Source organism: Xyrauchen texanus, chromosome 6 (assembly GCF_025860055.1).
Source record: "Xyrauchen texanus isolate HMW12.3.18 chromosome 6, RBS_HiC_50CHRs, whole genome shotgun sequence".
NCBI classification, from domain to species: domain Eukaryota; kingdom Metazoa; phylum Chordata; class Actinopteri; order Cypriniformes; family Catostomidae; genus Xyrauchen; species Xyrauchen texanus.
The window spans coordinates 20050025-20069930 of record NC_068281.1 but is presented as its reverse complement, the minus strand read 5'-3'; the positions used below and the strand labels follow the sequence as shown (position 1 = coordinate 20069930).

The 19906-nt window shown below is 37.6% G+C and overlaps 2 protein-coding genes across 3 annotated transcripts in view; both read right to left on the bottom strand.

The window, feature by feature from the left end:
* LOC127645332 (CYFIP-related Rac1 interactor B-like) overlaps positions 1-12978 on the bottom strand; it is a 44521-nt gene extending 31543 nt beyond the window's left edge. Inside the window, exon 1 of the mRNA XM_052128914.1 lies at positions 12800-12978. The gene's annotated coding sequence lies outside the window, so the exon portion shown is untranslated. The remainder of the gene's footprint in view (positions 1-12799) is intronic.
* A 1538-nt stretch (positions 12979-14516) lies between these two features.
* The window catches only part of asap1a (ArfGAP with SH3 domain, ankyrin repeat and PH domain 1a), an 87839-nt gene continuing 82449 nt past the window's right edge, over positions 14517-19906 (bottom strand). For both annotated transcript variants that reach the window (XM_052128795.1, XM_052128794.1), the window contains 3 exons: positions 19333-19895; positions 18238-18360; positions 14517-17944 (listed from right to left, as the gene is read on the bottom strand). In XM_052128795.1, coding sequence (XP_051984755.1) covers positions 17870-17944; positions 18238-18360; positions 19333-19895 — 761 coding nt within the window. In that variant the 3' untranslated portion in view covers positions 14517-17869. The remainder of the gene's footprint in view (positions 17945-18237; positions 18361-19332; positions 19896-19906) is intronic.

The following is a 19906-nucleotide window of genomic DNA, read 5'->3' as shown; positions in this document are numbered from 1 at the left end:
ATCGGGCAACTCCAAGGTAAATTGGAAGATTTATGCTGATCTAAACAACATATAAAAACTTAAGAATATTAAATCTACCCCGACACTATTTATTAAGTGTTCTCTGGTGGGTGTTAATCTTCACTTCAATCAATTCCTCAGTCTGTCACTTAACTAACACTTAAAGTGTAATCAGTAATATTTTATGCACGTAAAATTGGAGTTAAACTGACACCTTGGGCCGTGAATGCAACATCATTCAAACATAAAGGTTTTCGGTTACCAATGCCATTGTAGAAATTCACTATCCACAGTCAGCTTTGATTACTTTAATCCATGAGTGACAGTGTCCAATTACAGGGCAGTTACTGAGATTAAGCTAGTAGTTTTCAGCTGGTCATGTGCATCGGCATCGTCAGGTCATTTTTCCGGGGCTTCAGCCCCAAATGTTTTGACTGTAGCCCCGAATGTAATTTTAAATGTAGGCAACACAAGTTTAGGTGCAGCTCAACAACAACAACAACAAAAATATTTCTGTATGAATATACAATAATCTTAATGACACAGCCTGTCTCGCAAGTCTTCGAAGAACGAAGTATATATTTTATTATATATATATAATATTGCTACATTTTGTTTGAAGTTCACGTGATGTGGCACTCTCCCCCTCCACAAAATTAAATGTCAAGAAAAAAAAGCAACGCAGCCTTTTGGACTTTATCGAAAAGAAGAGTAATGGTGAGGATTTACTGATGTTACCTACATGTATAGCTTAATGTTTTTAAACTTGTGGGCTGGTCAAGGACGTCCAAATATAGGGTGATCATACGTCCTCTTTTTCCCAGACACGTCCTCTTTTTCTGACCTTTAAAAAGCGTCCGGCCGGGATTTCTAAATTTGTTTCGGCTTTAGTTGCATTATGACGTGCATCTGGTATAATACTTCATTGGGTGTGCATGTATATTTTCATTGCTTTAACCCCTCTTTGTAAGTCCCGCCTTCTCGCACACCAATTGGTCAATTATAAGAGGCTTGCAGCAACTATTGGCCAAATTCCTGCCTGTCAATCTCTCCACGAACACTGTTGTGTTCGTCATCAAACAGCTGAGTGGAAACAATGCCCAAACAAAAGTGCAAATTTACAGAAGATTTTTACAAATAATCCCCATGCTTTCGTCCATGTCGAGATCCGTGGGAAGCAGAATGTATGACATATGTGTGTCAAAACTGATGTGTGATAGTTGCTAATAAAGGTGCAAGTGATTTAGAAGCACACATTAGCTCTGCGATGCATAAAGGGTCAGCAAAATGTGAAAGTTCATCAGGTAAATTAACGGACTACTTTTTGTGACCAGGTAAAATTGTTATCACATTGCTTCATTTTCCATGACCATTCAAAATAATAATAATAGTAAATAGTACACTCATGGCATCAAATATTATATTTTAGTACATGGACATTCAAAAGAATGTTGGAAATGTATATTTATTTATATATATTTATGTTATGCTAATAGAGTGTTCTTTTCACTGTATTAAAGTTTGCATTCATAGTAACACTGTTTTGAACCCTATTACTCTCTCTAGTGCGCCAGTCAGTTCAGTCAGCTCCTCACCTGCTGCTGTAAACTCACGTGCTCACAAACACTCGCATATATCTGCAACGGAGTATTCCTGGATCTAAACGTTATTTAGTTGAGAAGGTAATCTTTGAGGTAATTAATGTTAACTAACATTAAATGTATCCACTGCATTTATACACTACTCCACACACAATTTATCATCGTTAGAGTACAAAAGCAAACAGATAATATTATTGCCGAAGTTACAATCATGATGATTCATGTAAATTAACGTTAGTGTTACTAGGTTAATTGGCATAACGTTACACTAATTATGGCTTCACTAGCTAGCTATCGTTAGCAGTCTGAGGTAACATTAAAAGATAAAAAGCTGAAACTGACATACCTAGATCTTACCATGCTTTTCAGACAGAGCATACAAAAATATTTTAAGAGACGTCAAACCCCAGAAGAGGAAGAGACATGGTGTCTAAGTTAAATGAGGCCCTGTGAGAGAATAGTTAGAGAATAGACTCTAGCTCTGAGTGAAAATTGTGGGTTGGGTAGTGTCAATCCAGCTAATTTTAGCCAATCGCTTTTGGCAAGGCAGGCCTTGGCTCTGTCGATTAAACCCTGGCTGGTGGTGAAGAACATAATTTATATGGGATAGAATTGGGGGTGCTGTTTCTCACAATTCAATTTATTTCAATGTTTTTTGCTCACCAGATATTTAACTTGTACAAAATTTTCTTACGGGGGAGCATGCCCCCGAACCCCACTAGAGGATCGGAGGTCCAACCCCATAGGCTCAGAAAATACTTTGGGAATCACTGTGCTTTCATTGTAAGTAAGGTGCCAGAGTGCAGAAAAATAACATTAAAATAGATGGGGGTCACCTAAAGCCAAACCTACTTAAATGGGCCCGGGCTAAGCCCTGAATGTCCTCAAGACCTGGAAACACCCCTGGTCATGTGCATATAACATGAGGGGACCATGTACAATGAAACAGCTTTTATAAGGTTTGATAACCTTAAGGTCTTTATAAGACCTTAATTACCTCGCCAAGCTCCTCCAAGGTTATCTCAGAATCAAGATAACTTTTTTGCTCAGCTGTCAGTTTAGGAAGTTCTAATGGTTCCACAAAGTGCTTATAATGTTATATGTTTCAAAATTACAATTTATTTATTTTTCTGATTAACATTTTTTATTGATTCATATAGATAACAAAGAAAAGAAAAACAAATGTATACAGAATCAACATTTAACCCCCACTATTACCCCTCCCTCTCCCAATGCCCAACCCCACCCTGACCCTCAACAACAAGGCTTTGCAATGGCAAAAATCTTCCTGTTCAATACAAAACCAGGGAGGGCTCTCTCAGGTGGAAGCGGACAATGAGCCAAATGTCTGAGTCCGAATGCATAATAATAAAACAAAATCTTCGGTCAATGCAACTTACTGAAATGTTATATGGGACGTTTACCATTCCAAATGAAGGACTTTGTTATGCTATCAAATTGCTTGAAATTAGAGAGAGGGACATCTATAGGGAGAGACTGTAGCAGGTAGATGAATTTTGGAATACAATTCATTTTGATAACATTAACCATCCCAATCATAGATAAATGTAATTAAGCCCACCTGCCCACATGGCTCGAAAACATTTTTATTAAAGGGTCAAAATTAAATCACACAAATTTGCTGGGAATAAAATACCCAGAGCCAAATTGGTTGGATTTAGACCAATTAACATTATATCCTGAGAATTTAGATAAGGAATGAAGAATTCTGTGGAGGCAAGGCATATATCTAGTAGGATCGGAGACGAATAATAAAATATCATCAGCGTAAAGCAAAAGCTTATGCGCCACACCACCACCACTGGAAAATCCTCCTCCTTTCTTATCCAGAGTAAAATAATCTGAAATTAATTAATTTGTTTGTACCACCGCTTATAGGTGTCGTAATACAACCAATAAAAGTATTCCCGAACATTTCCAAAATCTTAAAAAGATAATCCCATTCTACCATATCAAACGCCTTTTCGGCATCAAGTGAGATGCAGTGACAGTAGTCTGATCATTCGCCACTGACCAAATTATATTGGTGAAACGCCTAATGTTTTCAGAAGAGCTATGGCCCCTAAATAAACCCCTCCTGATCTATATGTATAAGAGATGTCATAACTTTACTTAATTGGCCAACATTTTTGACCATATTTGAATGTCGAGCTGGATCAGGGAAGATGGACAGTAACTCTTACACTCGCTTGGATCTTTGTCCTTTTTAAGAATCAGTCTGATCTGGAATTGCATCATGGTTGACGGAAGCTTTCCATTCTTTAATGATTCTGTAGAAACTTCTAGCAATAGTGGAGCCAATTCTGTAACATAAGATCTAAAAAAACATCAGTGTCAAATCCGCCTGGCCCCAGAGCCTTGCCTGTAGGCAAGACCTTAATTACCTCGCCAAGCTCCTCCAAGGTTATCTCAGAATCAAGAGCACTTTTTTGCTCAGCTGTCAGTTTAGGAAGTTCTAATGGTTCCACAATTTCTAATATTCTCATCAGTTTTATTAATATCAATGGCTGAGGTAAAGATTTCACAACCAGCAGATTTCACTGAGGTAATGGTAGAAAAAGACTCTATATGTTTTATATATCTAGCCAGAAGTTTTCCTTCCTTGCCCTGAATTGCCAAAACTCCACCTTCCCCAACAAAATAGTATTTTATCTGTATTTCAATCAGGTAAATTCTCTGAGGCTATCAGATGACATTCGGCACTTCAGCTCTGCCTTGGCACTTTCAATATTCCCTTCCAACCCCACAAGTTATTGTGCTTTGGATTTTTTGCTGAATGAGGCATACTGTATGATCCAGCCCCTAAGAACCGCCTTAAGTGCTTCCAAAGCCATGCTCACAGAGGATACTGAGGACCAGTTGGTCTCCATATAAACATTGATTTTTGGAATTCAGGATTTTGCAAAAGGGATATATTAAAGCGGCAACTGTATGATTTCCTTTTCTTCATTTGTGGCAAAACCTCTAAACTCTAAATGTTTCCCATTAAGCAATCAACAATAGATGAAATGAGGGACTTAGATATAAAATAAATATATTCTAGATTAAATCTTATGGATAAATGGATGAAAAATGTATAATCCCAACCAGATGGATTCAAAAGTCTCCAAATATCTGTAATACCAAGATTTTTTACATATCCTGTGAAGCGTCAATGTTGCTCTAGGGGGCTTAGACACTTTTGCTATGATCAAGGACTGAGTCCATCAAAAGATTAAAATCTCCTCCCAATATTATATAATGAGGGGTGTCAGCAGCTTGCAACATCACTTCAAGATCTATAAAAAAGCCCTGATCATCAACTTTAGGTGCATAAATATTAGACAAAACAAGATTTTGCCCCTGAATTTCGGCTAAAACAATAATGACTTCCTACTTTATCTTTAAGCTGTTTGAGACATTTGAATTGTAGATGCTTACTTATCAGTGTAATGACTCCCCTGTTCTTACTTGAGAAAGATGCATTTCTTGAAGTAACACTATATCATATTTCTTAAACTTAAAAAGAGAAATAATCTTCCCATTCACATTCCACATGGAGAGAGAGACAATCCACTCATATTAACATTTGACATTTTAAAATATTAGAAAAAACTAAAATAATAAAGACCACATTCCAAAATTAGTGCAACAATCAAACCCCAAATTCCCCCAAACCAAAGACAAAGAAAAACACGCACATTAACCTCACACACAGCAGCACCAACTGGCGCGCTTCCCTCTAAACTCAAACAGTCCATGTATGCATACAAGAGCCCCCACGACAACATTGCTCCCGGAGTGCTCAAGTCCGGTGTTTCTATAAACATTTTGTGAGACAGAATTACACAACAAAAGATAATATATAAAACAAACTCCAGCCAATAGGCGGAATAAACACAAAGGACAAGTAGATTCATCCACATAACTGTCCCGAAGGTGTGTTCCTCTACAAAACAAACTCCAGTCACTAGGCGGAACCAGCACAAAAAGGCGCACAGTTTCCTCAGACAGTCAAGTGGATGTTCAGTGAGTCAGTCCATTCGGCTGCAACGTGAGTACCACAAAATAACTTACTCAGTCCATTGACTTTATGAAGGACATTGCTTGCTGGGGACATGTGAAAATTGTATAGCCATCCTTAGCATCTATTCTCAATTTGGCAGGGAACATCAGTGCAAAAGTGACCTTCCTTTGATGTAAGAGTTCTTGCATTCCTTGAATCGATCACGTTTCTCTCTTGTCAAATTCGCAGAGTCTGGGAACAAGAAAATGCTGTGGTTCTTCCAAGAAAGCCATCAAGTTCGATACATTTTAGGCACTGACCGAATTGCCTCCAAAAAATCGAGTATCGAAAAATGTCTTGTTGTTCAGTTCCAAATTTGGATACCTAAGGGGTTAATCTCATCAACGTTAATGATAAGTATGTAGCATGCTAGATGTGCCCAAATCTAAAAGTACTGGTGATTGACTCTGTTTAGGCATCAATGAAAAACACTAGTATCAGAAAATGGTTTGAGTTCCAGGGCTGAGAAAGAATATTATAAGTAACATTGCTAACACTGTTCTACATTACAGAGAAATACTAAACCGTAATAATGAAATATAATTTAAGCGCACGCAAGAAGCAAGCCGCAGTGACACCGGGAAAAGCGGTAATGAATCTGAATGTGTCGAAAAAGAGACTGTCTGAACATTTTGTTAATTTATAGAGAGAAATGCACATTTATGTTGAGCAAACAGACGATGATCTCGGGATCAATGATGGTCAGAGTGATCGCAAATAGCTGATGCCTTTGACCATGTCTATTTGGAGGATATTTGGCTTGTTTTCCCATTAATCTATTAAATAATAATTATTATATTATTATTAGACTATTATTATTATCAAATTAATATTACAAATAATTTGCCTGTAGGCACAAAGACACGCATTTGAAGAAACACTCTTTATTATATTATTAAGTACAGATGACAGAAAAGCCGTATATGGGCATATATGATGTGCTGATACAGAGGCGTGCAGTCACGTGGAACATGCGCATCTAAGGATCTCACACTCACACTTTTTCTGCCTTCAGATTTTTTATTTTTACATTTGATGAGTGCTACAAATCTCATTCCAGGAGGTGCTTTGAGTTCAGTTCACTTTATTTCCACAGAGCAGTTTATTGTGAACGCAACTCTGCAGCCTGTAAAATAATAAAACTATATAAAATAATACAAAAATTATAAAATAATACAAAAACACATTCACCTCGAACAATGATTTATATTTCAGTGATTATTATCATCATTATAATTATTAGTTTTACATTTATAATTGTTTTTATGTCTTCATTTGTGTAAGTAATTTTCCGCCTGCACGTTTAGACGGATTCTTGCCTGATGGTAAATGGAAAGGTGGCAATTTCAATTTAGTAATTTATTTGATTTAAGTTTTTCATTTTTTAAATAAATTATTTAATTTTCAATGCAAAATCAATAAAGCAAGAATATTCACTTATCCCCAGCCCGGAGGTTTCTGATGTAATTGGATATATATAGGAGGGAACAAAACAAATTTATTCACATAAATATTTTATTCAATTTATTTTCCTGGATAACGAAATACCCGACAGGTAGAGAATGCACGGATGAAGCTTCTTTGTCAGAGAGATTTTCACAACTGTTGTTTTTCAAAAAGTTGAACAATACATTTTAAATACACTTATTTTTTTTCCAGTTTCATTTGAACTTTTAGTTAAAATAAATAATAAATAAAGTTTAAAATTTGAAATCAAGGTGTCTTGCTTTATTGTAGCTTAACCCTAACCATTTTTACCGAAAATGATCCCCTAGTACCACACTATCTCTACGGCAGTGATCAATCGACGTATTACAGCAAGATCCTCCAAGTCAGCAATGACCTTTGTCAGCATTGCTGACATGTTCAACATTTCTCGCCGAATTTCCTACACTTCCCCAACCAAATCGTCTCACTGGCTCATGGCCTGCTGCTCAGGGGTGTCAGTTTGAGCACATAAGTGTCTTTTAATGTCTCCAGGATTTTGAATTCTTTGACGTATTGTCCTCCTAGAACAGTTATGCAACAGAGTGTATCGAATCTCACCGGTTTATGACATTAATAGTAAGCAAAGAGTGCAGAGCTCGCCCTTTCACACGTCCGGACCTCGTATGGTGTCCATGTTCCCCTTACAATTCATTTCTTAAGAAGTTAAACTTTTTTAATGAGGAAAAAAATACTGAGCGCATCTTTAAAACTGAAGCCACTAGAGTCAACAAAACAGAAATATGAAGAAAAAAAAAATCAGCAGGTTCCCCCAAATACTCTACTGTCTGCCATTGTTTGAGCAAACATATAGTTCCAAAACCAAACTCAAGCCATTAATTGAGTAAATGTTGCTGTGTCGGGCTGGTCGGGATGCTTAAACAAACAGAGGAATGTTTTGAAAGCACCATAGTGCCATAGTGTTTAGATTTTCAAGGTAAATCAACCTGTGTCTTACTTATACAACATGATCACACAGGAAGTCGGCATGTTCTTTTCAAGAGTTCAGGTACCCTAGAATCGGTCACATTATGAAACTCGCCAACAAGTGCCATCTGCGATCAGATTTTTTTGCATTGGCTCCAGTCTGTTTACCTCCCCATGTGGCACGACCAGAAGGGCATTGTGTCAGCAGCGCGAGAGACCCGGGTTCGGATCCTGCTCTGAAACCAGGAAGTAAACGCGTTTGCATAATCAGTGCCGAGTGATGCAGAGGTTGCATTTTCTCCTCTAACATTACATTTTTACTCTACTGATTTTTAGGTAGTGATATTTTTAACCAGAGCACATCTGTCCTCAGACTAGGCTCTTTTAGTTCTCGTAAATCTTCTTGATAGACACACACCAATCTAATCTTTCATTTATTGTCCTATTGTGTTGTTTGCACTCTCATAATTTTCCAGTACTTTCCACTTGAACTAGGAAGAGGGACTGTTTATGGCAAGGTGCTGATTGCACAGAATCCATTCAAGACTGACTCCAGCTTTACGAGTCATGATTATTAGTTTAATGCCTTCATACTGTAAATATGTATATTAAGTATAAAGATGTATCAACTTATTCATTATTAACTTCAAAGTGAAATGAGAAGTGAAAAATTAGAAACTACATGTTAGTTAGACAATACAAAAAGATTTTATGGTGCAACTGGAATGATTTGTCCTTCCTTAAAGGAATAGTTCACTCAATAAATCTCTCATAATTTACTCACACTCCTGCCATCCCAGATGTGTATGACTTTCTTTCTTCTAAAGAACAGAAACAAAGATTTTTAGAAGAAGTAGTATACTTCGACTTTGACATGAACGTCTGTGTACAGTTGAACGCAAGCCTGTCAAAGTGAACTCCATCTGACTGTGCACGCATACACAGGCATTTGGCGCATGCACGCTACAACTGATAAGACACCAGACTATTTCTCTTCAGGAGTTAAGACCCATAAATATGTCTTTATATTCCTTCAGAGTTATATAATTGCAGGTATCTCCAGACCTCCTCACACAAACACTCTTGATGTGCACATACACTGATGTTGTTTTTACCATTGTCTCCTTTTGTTTAGCAGCGATTACATAGACACTCTAATTAGCACTAATAATTCCAAGCGCATGAGCATTCTGCGTGTTCAAACACACACGGTTAGAAAAATGGAGCTGTGCGCATTCAGTGCTCGCACAATCTGATGACTACATTTGCGTCACACGTCCTGTATGCGTACGCTCAGCATTCGCGTCTGACCAAAGTATCCTTTGGGTTTAAGACTACAGTGGTTTAATCCATGTCTTCAGAACCTTTTTTACTGTACATCTTGCTATTGCAGTCTCTAGGCACAATCATGATCTCAAGCTTGATTTCACTTCTTAGTGCATGACATATGCACCGAGCACTATATGGTGCTATAGGAAGAGTAATTGAGCTTGAAATTATGATCACCAAGGAGACTGCTGCCAAGATGTATAGTGAAAAAGGAGTTATATTTTGGTCTACTCTCACCAAAAACCCATTAGATCACTACAGAAGACATTGATTTAATCACTGGAGTCTTATGGATTACCTTTATGCTGATGTATCTCCTTTTTGGAGTTTCAAAGGCCTGGCCACCATTCACTTGCATCGTATGGACCTACAGAGCTGAGATATTCTTCTAAAAATCTTCATTTGTGTTCAGCAGAAGAAAGAAAGAAAGTCATAAACATCTTAGATGGTAAGAGGGTGTGTAAATGATGAGAGAATTTTCATTTTGGGGTGAACTATCCCTTTAACAACATTCCAGATTTGTATTGAACTACTTACTAAATAACAAATGATAATTGCAAATTGAATCCAGGATTAATGAATGCTTCATTTGGTAACATAAATGAACTGCTTTTATTCAAGTCAAAAATATTATTTAACATGATTGAATCAACCTTTTTGCATTTGGTTGTACTAACAAAAGCCATTTTAAGGATTTAATCTAGTAGAAAAAAACTCATTAAGTTCAAAAGCTCATTAAGCTCACAACTGCATGTAACCACTTTTTACAATGTGAAAAAAATTAATAATCAGACACTTCAAAATGTGCAATCATGAGCTTGTTTCCTCTCTCTCGCTCTCTCTCTCTGTAAAGTTGTGTGTGCTCATTAACATAACTTCTGCAATGCAATGGCTACTGAAATGCTAGATTCACTTCTCTAAACCTCCTCCAAAAAACAAACCAAGCAGCATGGAAAAACACCTCAGGCAGGAACAGGAGAAACTAATGTCAGCCACAGCTATTGGGCCTGTAAGAACATGCTTCCCCTGGCATGACAGTGCAGGTGTTTCTGTTCTCTCCTGCGTTGTTTTGCATGCATTGCTGAAAAACACATGCTGTGTATTCTTAGACAGTGTCATTTTTGTTCTTTTACTGCCTTTACCACAGACTGGCCTGAGGAAACTATGATACTGTATGTGATAAATTCATAATTAAATGATAAAATGTTCCCTAAGCCATTTTATAAAAGAAAAAGCAGTCAAAGTAAGGTGAAGGTTGGTGCTTTCAGAAGGACAGCAATTTGTTTTAATGCATCTGGGGAAGCCCTTGATCAAGCAGTAAAGCATACAAATGTGCTCAGAGTTTTTCATGAATGCTCAACCATCGAATTAGGTGTCAACTTGCTGCTTGACTGTGAAAACTGATAAAGCGAGCCTCTCCTGCCACAAAAGCATAACCAGGCAGCTGAACCAACATCTAAAAATGGTTACCTCCTTCACAAGCACAATCATTTAAAACTGAAAGCACAATATAAGCTCACAAAATGTAAATCGGGACAGACATGTTACAGTAGATCAAACCAACACAAATCCTTTATTTCAGATTTTAATTTTTATACAGCTTCTTCCATGTACCCTACTGCAAAATAAAATCATGACAAGGGAGCAAAACAATATAAATACTGATCTACTGTATGGACTGAAATAACCTGAATATCTCAAAGAACTTTGCTTCTTTTTTATTTCTGTGGCTGAATCAAAATGTAGTGAAAAAAACGTGCTACTCCAGACAAACATAAATTCTCCAGCGCTTACTGCTTCAGTTAGTCACAGATGCCTTGAGGGCATGTAAAGTGCTTCTAGACTAGACTAACCCTGCAGTACACAGGAATGCTCAACTAATGCCAGACACACATTACAGCATGACAACAAACAGCACTTCAGATGTCATGAAGTAGCTGTTTACACTAAAAGCCGATGTTATTAATCAGAATTATCTTTAATCAAGTGATTAAAGCAATGTAGGGTTCATTGCTGTCTTATGACTAGTGTTTAAAAACATCTTCCCTCTGTGTGCGCAACCAGTCTGGGAACAAAAGCCCACTTGATATGAATATATTTCTTCCCATCAAAAGGTTTTGATTATTACATTTTAATAGGTAAAAATAGCCATAATTACAACAAGCATTAAGTTATACTGCCATGTGTTATTTGCGTTCTTTTAGCAAACTATTCTCTTTCTTCAACCCTTAACAATGTATAGTATCAGTTTCAATATGCTCTATACATTGCAGATAAGTCATGCAAAATAACATGATAATACACTATTAAACTTTATTATAATGTCAAATGAGGTTATAATAAGTTATGCAAATATACTATGATTTCCCATAACCTGTGCAAAATGGACATCTTTGCACACAACCTGGTGCTTTAATGCTGACCACTGGTCTGGAGGTCATAATGAAGGATGCTGTGTCAATATTTGGAGTTCATGAGCTTAATTAAAACATGTGACCTTGCACATCACATAGAAATCAGGGGTCCCAACGAGGAGTGCACTGCAAAGACGCTATGTATGCAGAAAAGCAAGCAAGCAAACACACAAAAACAATAAAAGGGATTTGGATATATGCATAAATGTAGGTTATATATGTACTAATGAGTTATACTTTGATTGAAACAATGTATGCACACATACAGTGCAATGTTGTCAGATAAAATGTTTCATTCATTATTAAATGTTAAATGATTAATATTCATATATCAAAATAAATATTTGTAAATAGATAAACATGTGTATAATCCACATAAGCTGAGGCTGAATGACAGAGCAAATAAAGGAACTTGCTGCTGCATTGAAATGCATGTTTTGAATAAACAAAATCAGGAAGTAGCATGATCTATTTGAACACAGAGGAAGTCTGAGAACTTGTCGAACCATTGCTTTTGTTCATATGAATAGTCTCCGTTTAATCGTAAAATGCACTCATTTTCTTCTTCTTTGCAGCAGAAACATGCATATGTTACATGTATACAATATATATTGTAATACATGTAACACAACTAATATAACACGCCAGAGAATCCCATGTATCTGCTATCACCGCCCATTACAATGAATACACTTCGAGTCAAACGTTACTAAACGCTTTCCCCCAGACTGTGGACTAATGCATTAAATTAAAGTTTGATATTATTTACAGACACCACTGATCCTGAATGTAAATGACTATTTCAATTCTTCCAGTTCAGTTTCAGTTTTTTTTTTTTCCTGTAGTCATTTTACACGCAGGTCATCTTTAATTGACCCTGCTCTGCTCAAACTCACCTGTATGCTAGAGGGGGGAAAAATCACCAAGTATCAAGATGCATAGAGGAAACATATGGCATATTAACCCATGATTCTTACCTTAATTTCCAGTTACTTTCAAATGTAAAGTAAATATAGGGAAACGCTGGAGACCAATCAGCTCAACGGATCATTGTGTAGCAGTGGAGCGTGTCTACATTTTCCGGATTGGCCAATCAGAAGTGTTGCGTTTGCCGTCAGACGCGCGCAGGTTGAACTGAACTCGGCAGCGGGACGGAGGGCTAAAGAAGCTCTGCCTACACCTATAAAAGGAGTTGATTTCGAGAGAGGAACCAGACTAATTTTTCTACGCCCGTATCGTTTTTATGACGACTTTGCTTTCACTTCTGTAATTTTGAACATGCATACGTCACTGGCGTGACGCTCTTTTGTTTTGTTTTTTTAAATCGGATCTATTAAGTTATTAAAAAACATTAAAAAAATAAAACAAATCGCACGAATAATTTCTTGAAACAATAAATATATAAACACTGAAACAATTTAGTATTCAAATATTGTAGCCTATTAATATTTGAAAAACTTTTGTCCACCAAATCAAAGTCAGGTCGTGTAACTAACATGCAGGTAGTCATTCTGGTGTCATGTGACCAAAAAGAAAAAAGCCGAAAGGACCCCTTTCATCCCTCGTGGCTCTTTAATAATATACATATAATATATAATACAATAGGCTTAGGGTTAAGATTAGGGTTTAGAGTTAGGTTATAGGGTATGGGTTGTGTTAGGGTTGAGGTAAGGTTAACAGTGTAACTACAAATGTAATTAAATGCAGGTGCTTTAAATGTAAGTGCAATGCAACAACACATACGTACATAATAATTGCATTGTATCAAATGCTTAAGTGCATAGTATAAAGTGGGACCAAAACTTCTTGACTTCTATTCCTGACTCCAAATTCATTATATTTGTCAGTAAAACAAAAATCCATTGTTTGTGAATGACCAACATACACTCCTTTTTCAATGCAAGTGATGCAATGCAACAAAAATTTTAACATTTCCTTTAAAAAGTAAAAGTTTTGCCAGGGTGTATGGATGTCAAAGAAGGGGGGGGGGGTGTTAAGCCGTCTTTATTAAAGTTTTTGAACTGGATAACCAAGTATGGTTTTCTTTCTGACTGAACTTATAGTGCAGAAAACACAGACAACCAAAACAATTGACAAGAGAGTGGCAGAATACATCCTAAATGTACCATTAGTACTGAATCCAGTTTGTTCACTTCAGTGTTGCCATTTGACTGTTTCCTTTGATTTTTTTTCCGTTGATATGCTACAACACTGTCAACACAAGAATCCATCAGCTGAAGTTGGACTGAATTGAACTTCTATATAAACACACACTTGGTCCACCAGTGGGCATATCATAGGGGACTAAACAAAACAGAAATGGTGCATATGTAACTCTATTCCACAATCTTAAAGTTGTTTTTGTCTTGTTCCTAGAGCAGAAATGTTGTGCCAAGTTCTTGTTATTTATCCCTCAATTATCATAGCTTAATGTAACAAGACCTAAAACAGAGGAATCCACAATAAACATCACTTGAAAGTACATCCCTCTCCATACTGAAACACTTTAGCCCTATAAATGTCACACACTATCAGCATCATCAAATATAGTACAGGTGGCATTCATTCCCGATTAACTTTTTTTTTTTATTGATTCGTACATATAACAAAGAAAAACAAAACATATATACACTGAATCAACATTTAACCCCCACTATTACCCCTCCCCAATCACCAACCCCACCCTGACCCCCAACGAACATCCCTGTGGTTACATATAAATACACACACACAAAAAACTAAAAATATATATAGAATAATCATACACATTTAAAACTATACTTCTCTGTCCACAGCCGCTCCCCATGAGTCCCCCAAAAATGCCAAATAACTGCTCCATTTCCCCATCAAACAAATCCCAGATCCTCTGCCTTCTACATGAAACCTCCTCTGCCAACCTCCCCATCTCTGTGCACCACTCCTGAAACGAGGGTGCTCCAGCTGACTTCCATCTCCTTAAAATAATAGTCTGCCTATCATAACACTGGTCAGGACCCAATTTTGGATGTGTTTATCTCCTATATTGATGACTGCCCTCTGGGGCAAAATGAAATTTGAGTGCCCAATACGTCACCCATAAAACTTTGAACCTTCAACCAAAATTCTTGGATCTTAACACACCACCAAAAAACATGGGTTGTGTATCCATCTTCTGATTGGCATCACCAGCAGGTGGGTGTGTCTTTAAGACCAAGCCTATACAATCTAGAGGGGGTCCAATAGACTCTATGTAAAATCTTGAATTGCATCAGACGGACCCTTGCATCTCTAGATACAGACTTGATGCCTTTTAGAATCCTAGCCCACACTCCCTCCTCCAATACTAGATTAAAATATTTCTCCCACAATCTCTTGATAGAAGTTAAAGCTCCCAGACTCTGAATTAGCAGGGAGTAATACACTGATGCCTCATATACTTTTCCAAAAGCAGTAATCACCACTCCCAGAGTATCTGCCTCTTTAGGGGGGTGTATGCTACTCCCAAAAATAGTACGGAGCAGATGGCACAACTTTAAATACTTAAGAACTGAGATCTGGGAATCCTTTACAAGGATCTCAAAACTCCACTCTCATATAGGTCACCGATCGTATTAACCTCCCTCACAATCCACTCTGACCAGCAGAAAAGGGACTTATTAATACATAGTTTTGGGTTCAGCCATATGCTCGAGGCAACATTTAAATAATGTCAGAATGAAACACTCTGGATACTTTTGTCCATACCACATGCAAATGCAAGATAACAGGTGTGACTTAACTTCTCCGAATAGTCTGATAGAAAGGATTTGCAATGGCGAAATAGGGGCAAGAACTTCCTGTTCAATACAAAACCAGGGTGGGGCTCTATCAGGTAGAAGTGACCAATGAGCCAAATGTCTGAGACCGAATGCATAATAATAAAACAAAATCTAGTGTAGGCCTAGCCCACCTTTGTCAATTGGCTTATGCAACTTACCATAATTGTATCTGGGATGTTTACCATTCCAAATGAAGGACTTCGCTATGCTATCAAATTACTTAAAATAAGAGAGGGGGACATCTACAGGGAAAGATTGTAGCAGGTAGTTGAATTTTGGAATACAAATAATTTTAATAACATAAACCTTACCAATCATAGATAAATGTAACGAAGCCCACTTACACACATCGCTCAAAAATCTCTTTATAAAAGGGTTCAAATGAACTAACTAAATCACACAAATTTGCTGGGAATAAAATGACCAAATACATAATGCCCTGTTTGGGCCACTGGAAGGCGCCCGGCTGAAAATACGTTACTAGGCAGTACGCCGTCAGAGCCAAAGCTTCGGATTTAGACCAAATGACTCCATATCCTGAGAATTTAGAAAAGGTATTAATAATTCTGTGGAGGCAAGGCATAGATCAAGAGGGTCAGAAACGAATAATAAAATATAATCTGCGTACAACAAAAGTTTACACGCCAAACCTTCCACCACCACCTCCGGAAAATCATCCTCCTTTCTTATATCGGCTGATAATGGTTCCAGAAAAATAATGGGGAAAGAGGGCAACCCTGCCAGGAGCTCCTATCTAGAGTAAAATAATCAGAAATTAATCCATTTGTTTTTACCACCGCTACCGGGTGCCTATAAAGTAATTTAATCCATCCAATAAAAGTATTCCCACTGGTGGCATCATTAATACAACATTGTTTGTTATTACAGTAATAATAAAAAACCAAGGATAAATGAGGCAGCATTAGTTCATTCTGAGTCATACAGAGTCAGTCACACACTGCTGTGTCCCCTTGGAGTTCATTTGAAATGAACAACACACACACACACACACACACACACAAAAACCACATTCCATAGTCACTGTAAGCAGACAAAAAAAATAGCCAAACCAATCTTTAACAGATGTTTTCTACTGCAATATATGTATGTTTTACACAAAGTCAACCATTTTTGACCAGACAGATCTACAATTTGTGCTGTTTGAGTGAATGATCAGAGCTTTACAATTAATGCTAGATTTTATGCATGACATCCAGAGACTAGGTGAGCCAAATACATTATTGTTTCATATACTAAAACAAGATTGACAAGGACACTTTCCAAGAGGCATTGGTTTTGTCAGATTTGGCATTAAACAACAATGGGGTGTCAAAGAAGCAGTCTCATAGATACAACTAATTCCATAAACACCATAGACATTGAAGAGGACATGTGCCCCCTCGGCCCACCTATTCCTGAATATGTGGTTATGTGGTGAATATAGCCATCATATTAACATCTCAGTATGGAGAGCATATTCTAGCATAATTTTGTATGCCTCTAACTCATTGAGGCTTTCAGAATAAATGTGATTTCTGACTTTTAATTGTCACACTAATAAGCAAAGCAATGCAGCCTGAATTAATTCATATATTGATAGTGTATTTATAAGAGATGAGATATTTGCTTCAAACCTTAACATTTTGGTTTTAATCCCTGATCAGCATGCCACTATGCTGGGAATTTAAACACTGGTATAGTATTAATGTAACTTCATTGTATTTTGCTCTCATCCTCATTTACTGCTTCCAAAAGTTCAAGAGATGATTTGTTTTAAACAGTACACCTAAATGTCTAGAGTCACTCTGGCTCCATTAGCAAACAGGGTTAACATTTGCACACATTTTCATTATACATACGTACATAAATATACACTTACATCTGTGCATATGTATGTACAAAAACACACTTAAAATGTAATTCTATATGTGTACACATACACAAAGTTACAGCATACATGTTAAGTGCTAGATTCCAAGTATAGCTACTGCAAACCCAGTTTGGCATGCTGGGTTGCCATGGCTACGATAATACTGGTAGGCAGGAAAACACAGTTTATGAACAACACAGAGTTTACACATTTCATCCTTGAGTATTCAGGGAGCATGGTATTGATACTTCATGTTTTGTTTGTCTGGAGACTGTTTGGGTTTCAGCAGCTATTTACAATGTCCACAGTCCAGTGTGAGGCCAGAGAGCGTGGAGTTTGTGCTAGTTTGAGAGCCTCATGCCTGACACCATTGTATGCTGTCAGTCTGACAGACTGTGCACGAAGGACACTGGGAAGACGCCTTTTCTTTCTGGTTGCCCCTCTATGTGCCCGATCTGAAAAGACAAAGGAGTTGGAAGAATGAGGGAAATATCTGTCTTAAGAGCTGTGTTTAAGGGATATTTAATCCAAAATGCTAGCCTCGGTAATGATTCACTTTCATTGCATTGAAAAAAGATGCAATGAAAGTGACTGGTGACTAAGACTTAACATACTGCCTAGGAAAGACAATGATGTGGTTTTAAATCAACATGGGGTAATTAAATGATGACAGAATTATTATTTTTGGGTGAACTATTCCTTTTATGAAACATTAATACAAGCAATTGCATGGCATTGATTTACTTACCCACCACTCCTGGTCTTCCTCTCCTGTAACAATTATAACTTCTCCCTCCAGGAAGGTCAACTCATCATCATTATCCGCTTGGCAATCATAGATGGTTTTCACACGCTTGACTTTGTTCTTTCCCTGCAAAGAGATGTTTTCCAATTATTAACTCCCCTGCATACATCCTACTAAATCAAAGACCGAACAGGAGTAATGCTATTTAAAACAAAGTCTGGTGTTTTTGAGTTCATTTTGTTGGCTCGCAACATCTCGCTGGGACAAACTTTCAGAAAATCTTCTTACCGGGTGGTAAACACCTTACTGCCATTGGTTTATGTCATCGGTAGGTGTGACCTAGAGCTCCACCAACTTAGAGGCCAACAGCTAATTCCTGTTAATGCAGTGAAAGCTGAAGTATGTAACTTTTTCTGTTTCAATACTTTCTCCTATCCCAGCTTAATTTGTAGAGACAACTATAAGTAAGCCATTTATACAGTAGGTTAATTTTCTCTGAAACTGTTAGCACTGTTTCTGTGGAGCTTTGAAAATTGCACTTTAGGATGGCTAAAATCTGTACAAAATGCTGCAGCTAGACTTTTGACATCAACTAGGTCTTCAAATCATATTATTCCAATTTTAGTTTCTTTGCATTGGTTACCAATGAATTAAAGGGTTGATCTTAAGATTTGATTAATTACATATAAAGCTTTACATAGTTTGGTGCCAGAATATTTAGCATAACTTTTAAGACCAAACGAAACAGACCTCTTAGATCTTCTTGTCGTGAACTGTTGGCTCCACGATTATGGAACAGCCTGCCCAGGGATATAAGATCTGCTGAATCAGTATCTGTTTTTAAGTCTTGTCTAAAAACTTATTTGTATAGACTTTCTTTTACTACTATGTGAATGTGTTGTGTTTTACTGAGTGTGTTTTGATTTTATGTTTTGTGAAGCACTTTGTTCTAAATTGCAAAAAGGTACTATAAAAGTTATTATGATTTACATTTCAAACCAAAAGATATACTGTTCTGAGCTTGTTCTGAGAAAAGGTTTAGCATCATTTGTTTGCAGATGCCTTTACATAGCACTCTCTAAAATGTCTTTCACTCACCACTGTGTTGATTTTGCGTGGCATAGGGACTGGCATCTCCATAGCTCCTGCCGGTGCACCATTCGTGTCCTCACTGGCCTGTCTGGGAGACAGCTCCTCCTGCTGACTGAATGACTGTAACTCTGTCAGCTGGGGCTTTGGACTTGTTTCCTCCTGTGTCGGCTGCCTCTCTGTGGGCTCAGATGCTGAAGACAATGAAGGCTTGGATGGGAGGTCAGAGAGTTGTGGCTTGGGGGGCAGATCCTTAAGCTGTGGTTTCGGGGGTAGGTCAGAAAGCTGAGGTTTTGGGGGTAAATCTGACAATTGTGGTTTTGGGGGAAGATCCGACAGTTGTGGTTTAGGGGGGAGGTCTGAGACCGGTGGTTTCTGAGGCACCTCAAGAGGCTGGGACTTTTCTGCGGGTTGTGGGATTTTAGGCGGGGGCTCTGTGGGTCTAGTTATTGGATCTAAAGCTCTAGTAGGGGGGGTGTCCTGGGCCTGTGGGGGTTTCAGCAGCACATCGGGGCCCTGACAGGACTTGTCCATGGAGGGGATGTGGATTGTGTCAATCTTTCGTAGTGCCACTAAAAGTGTA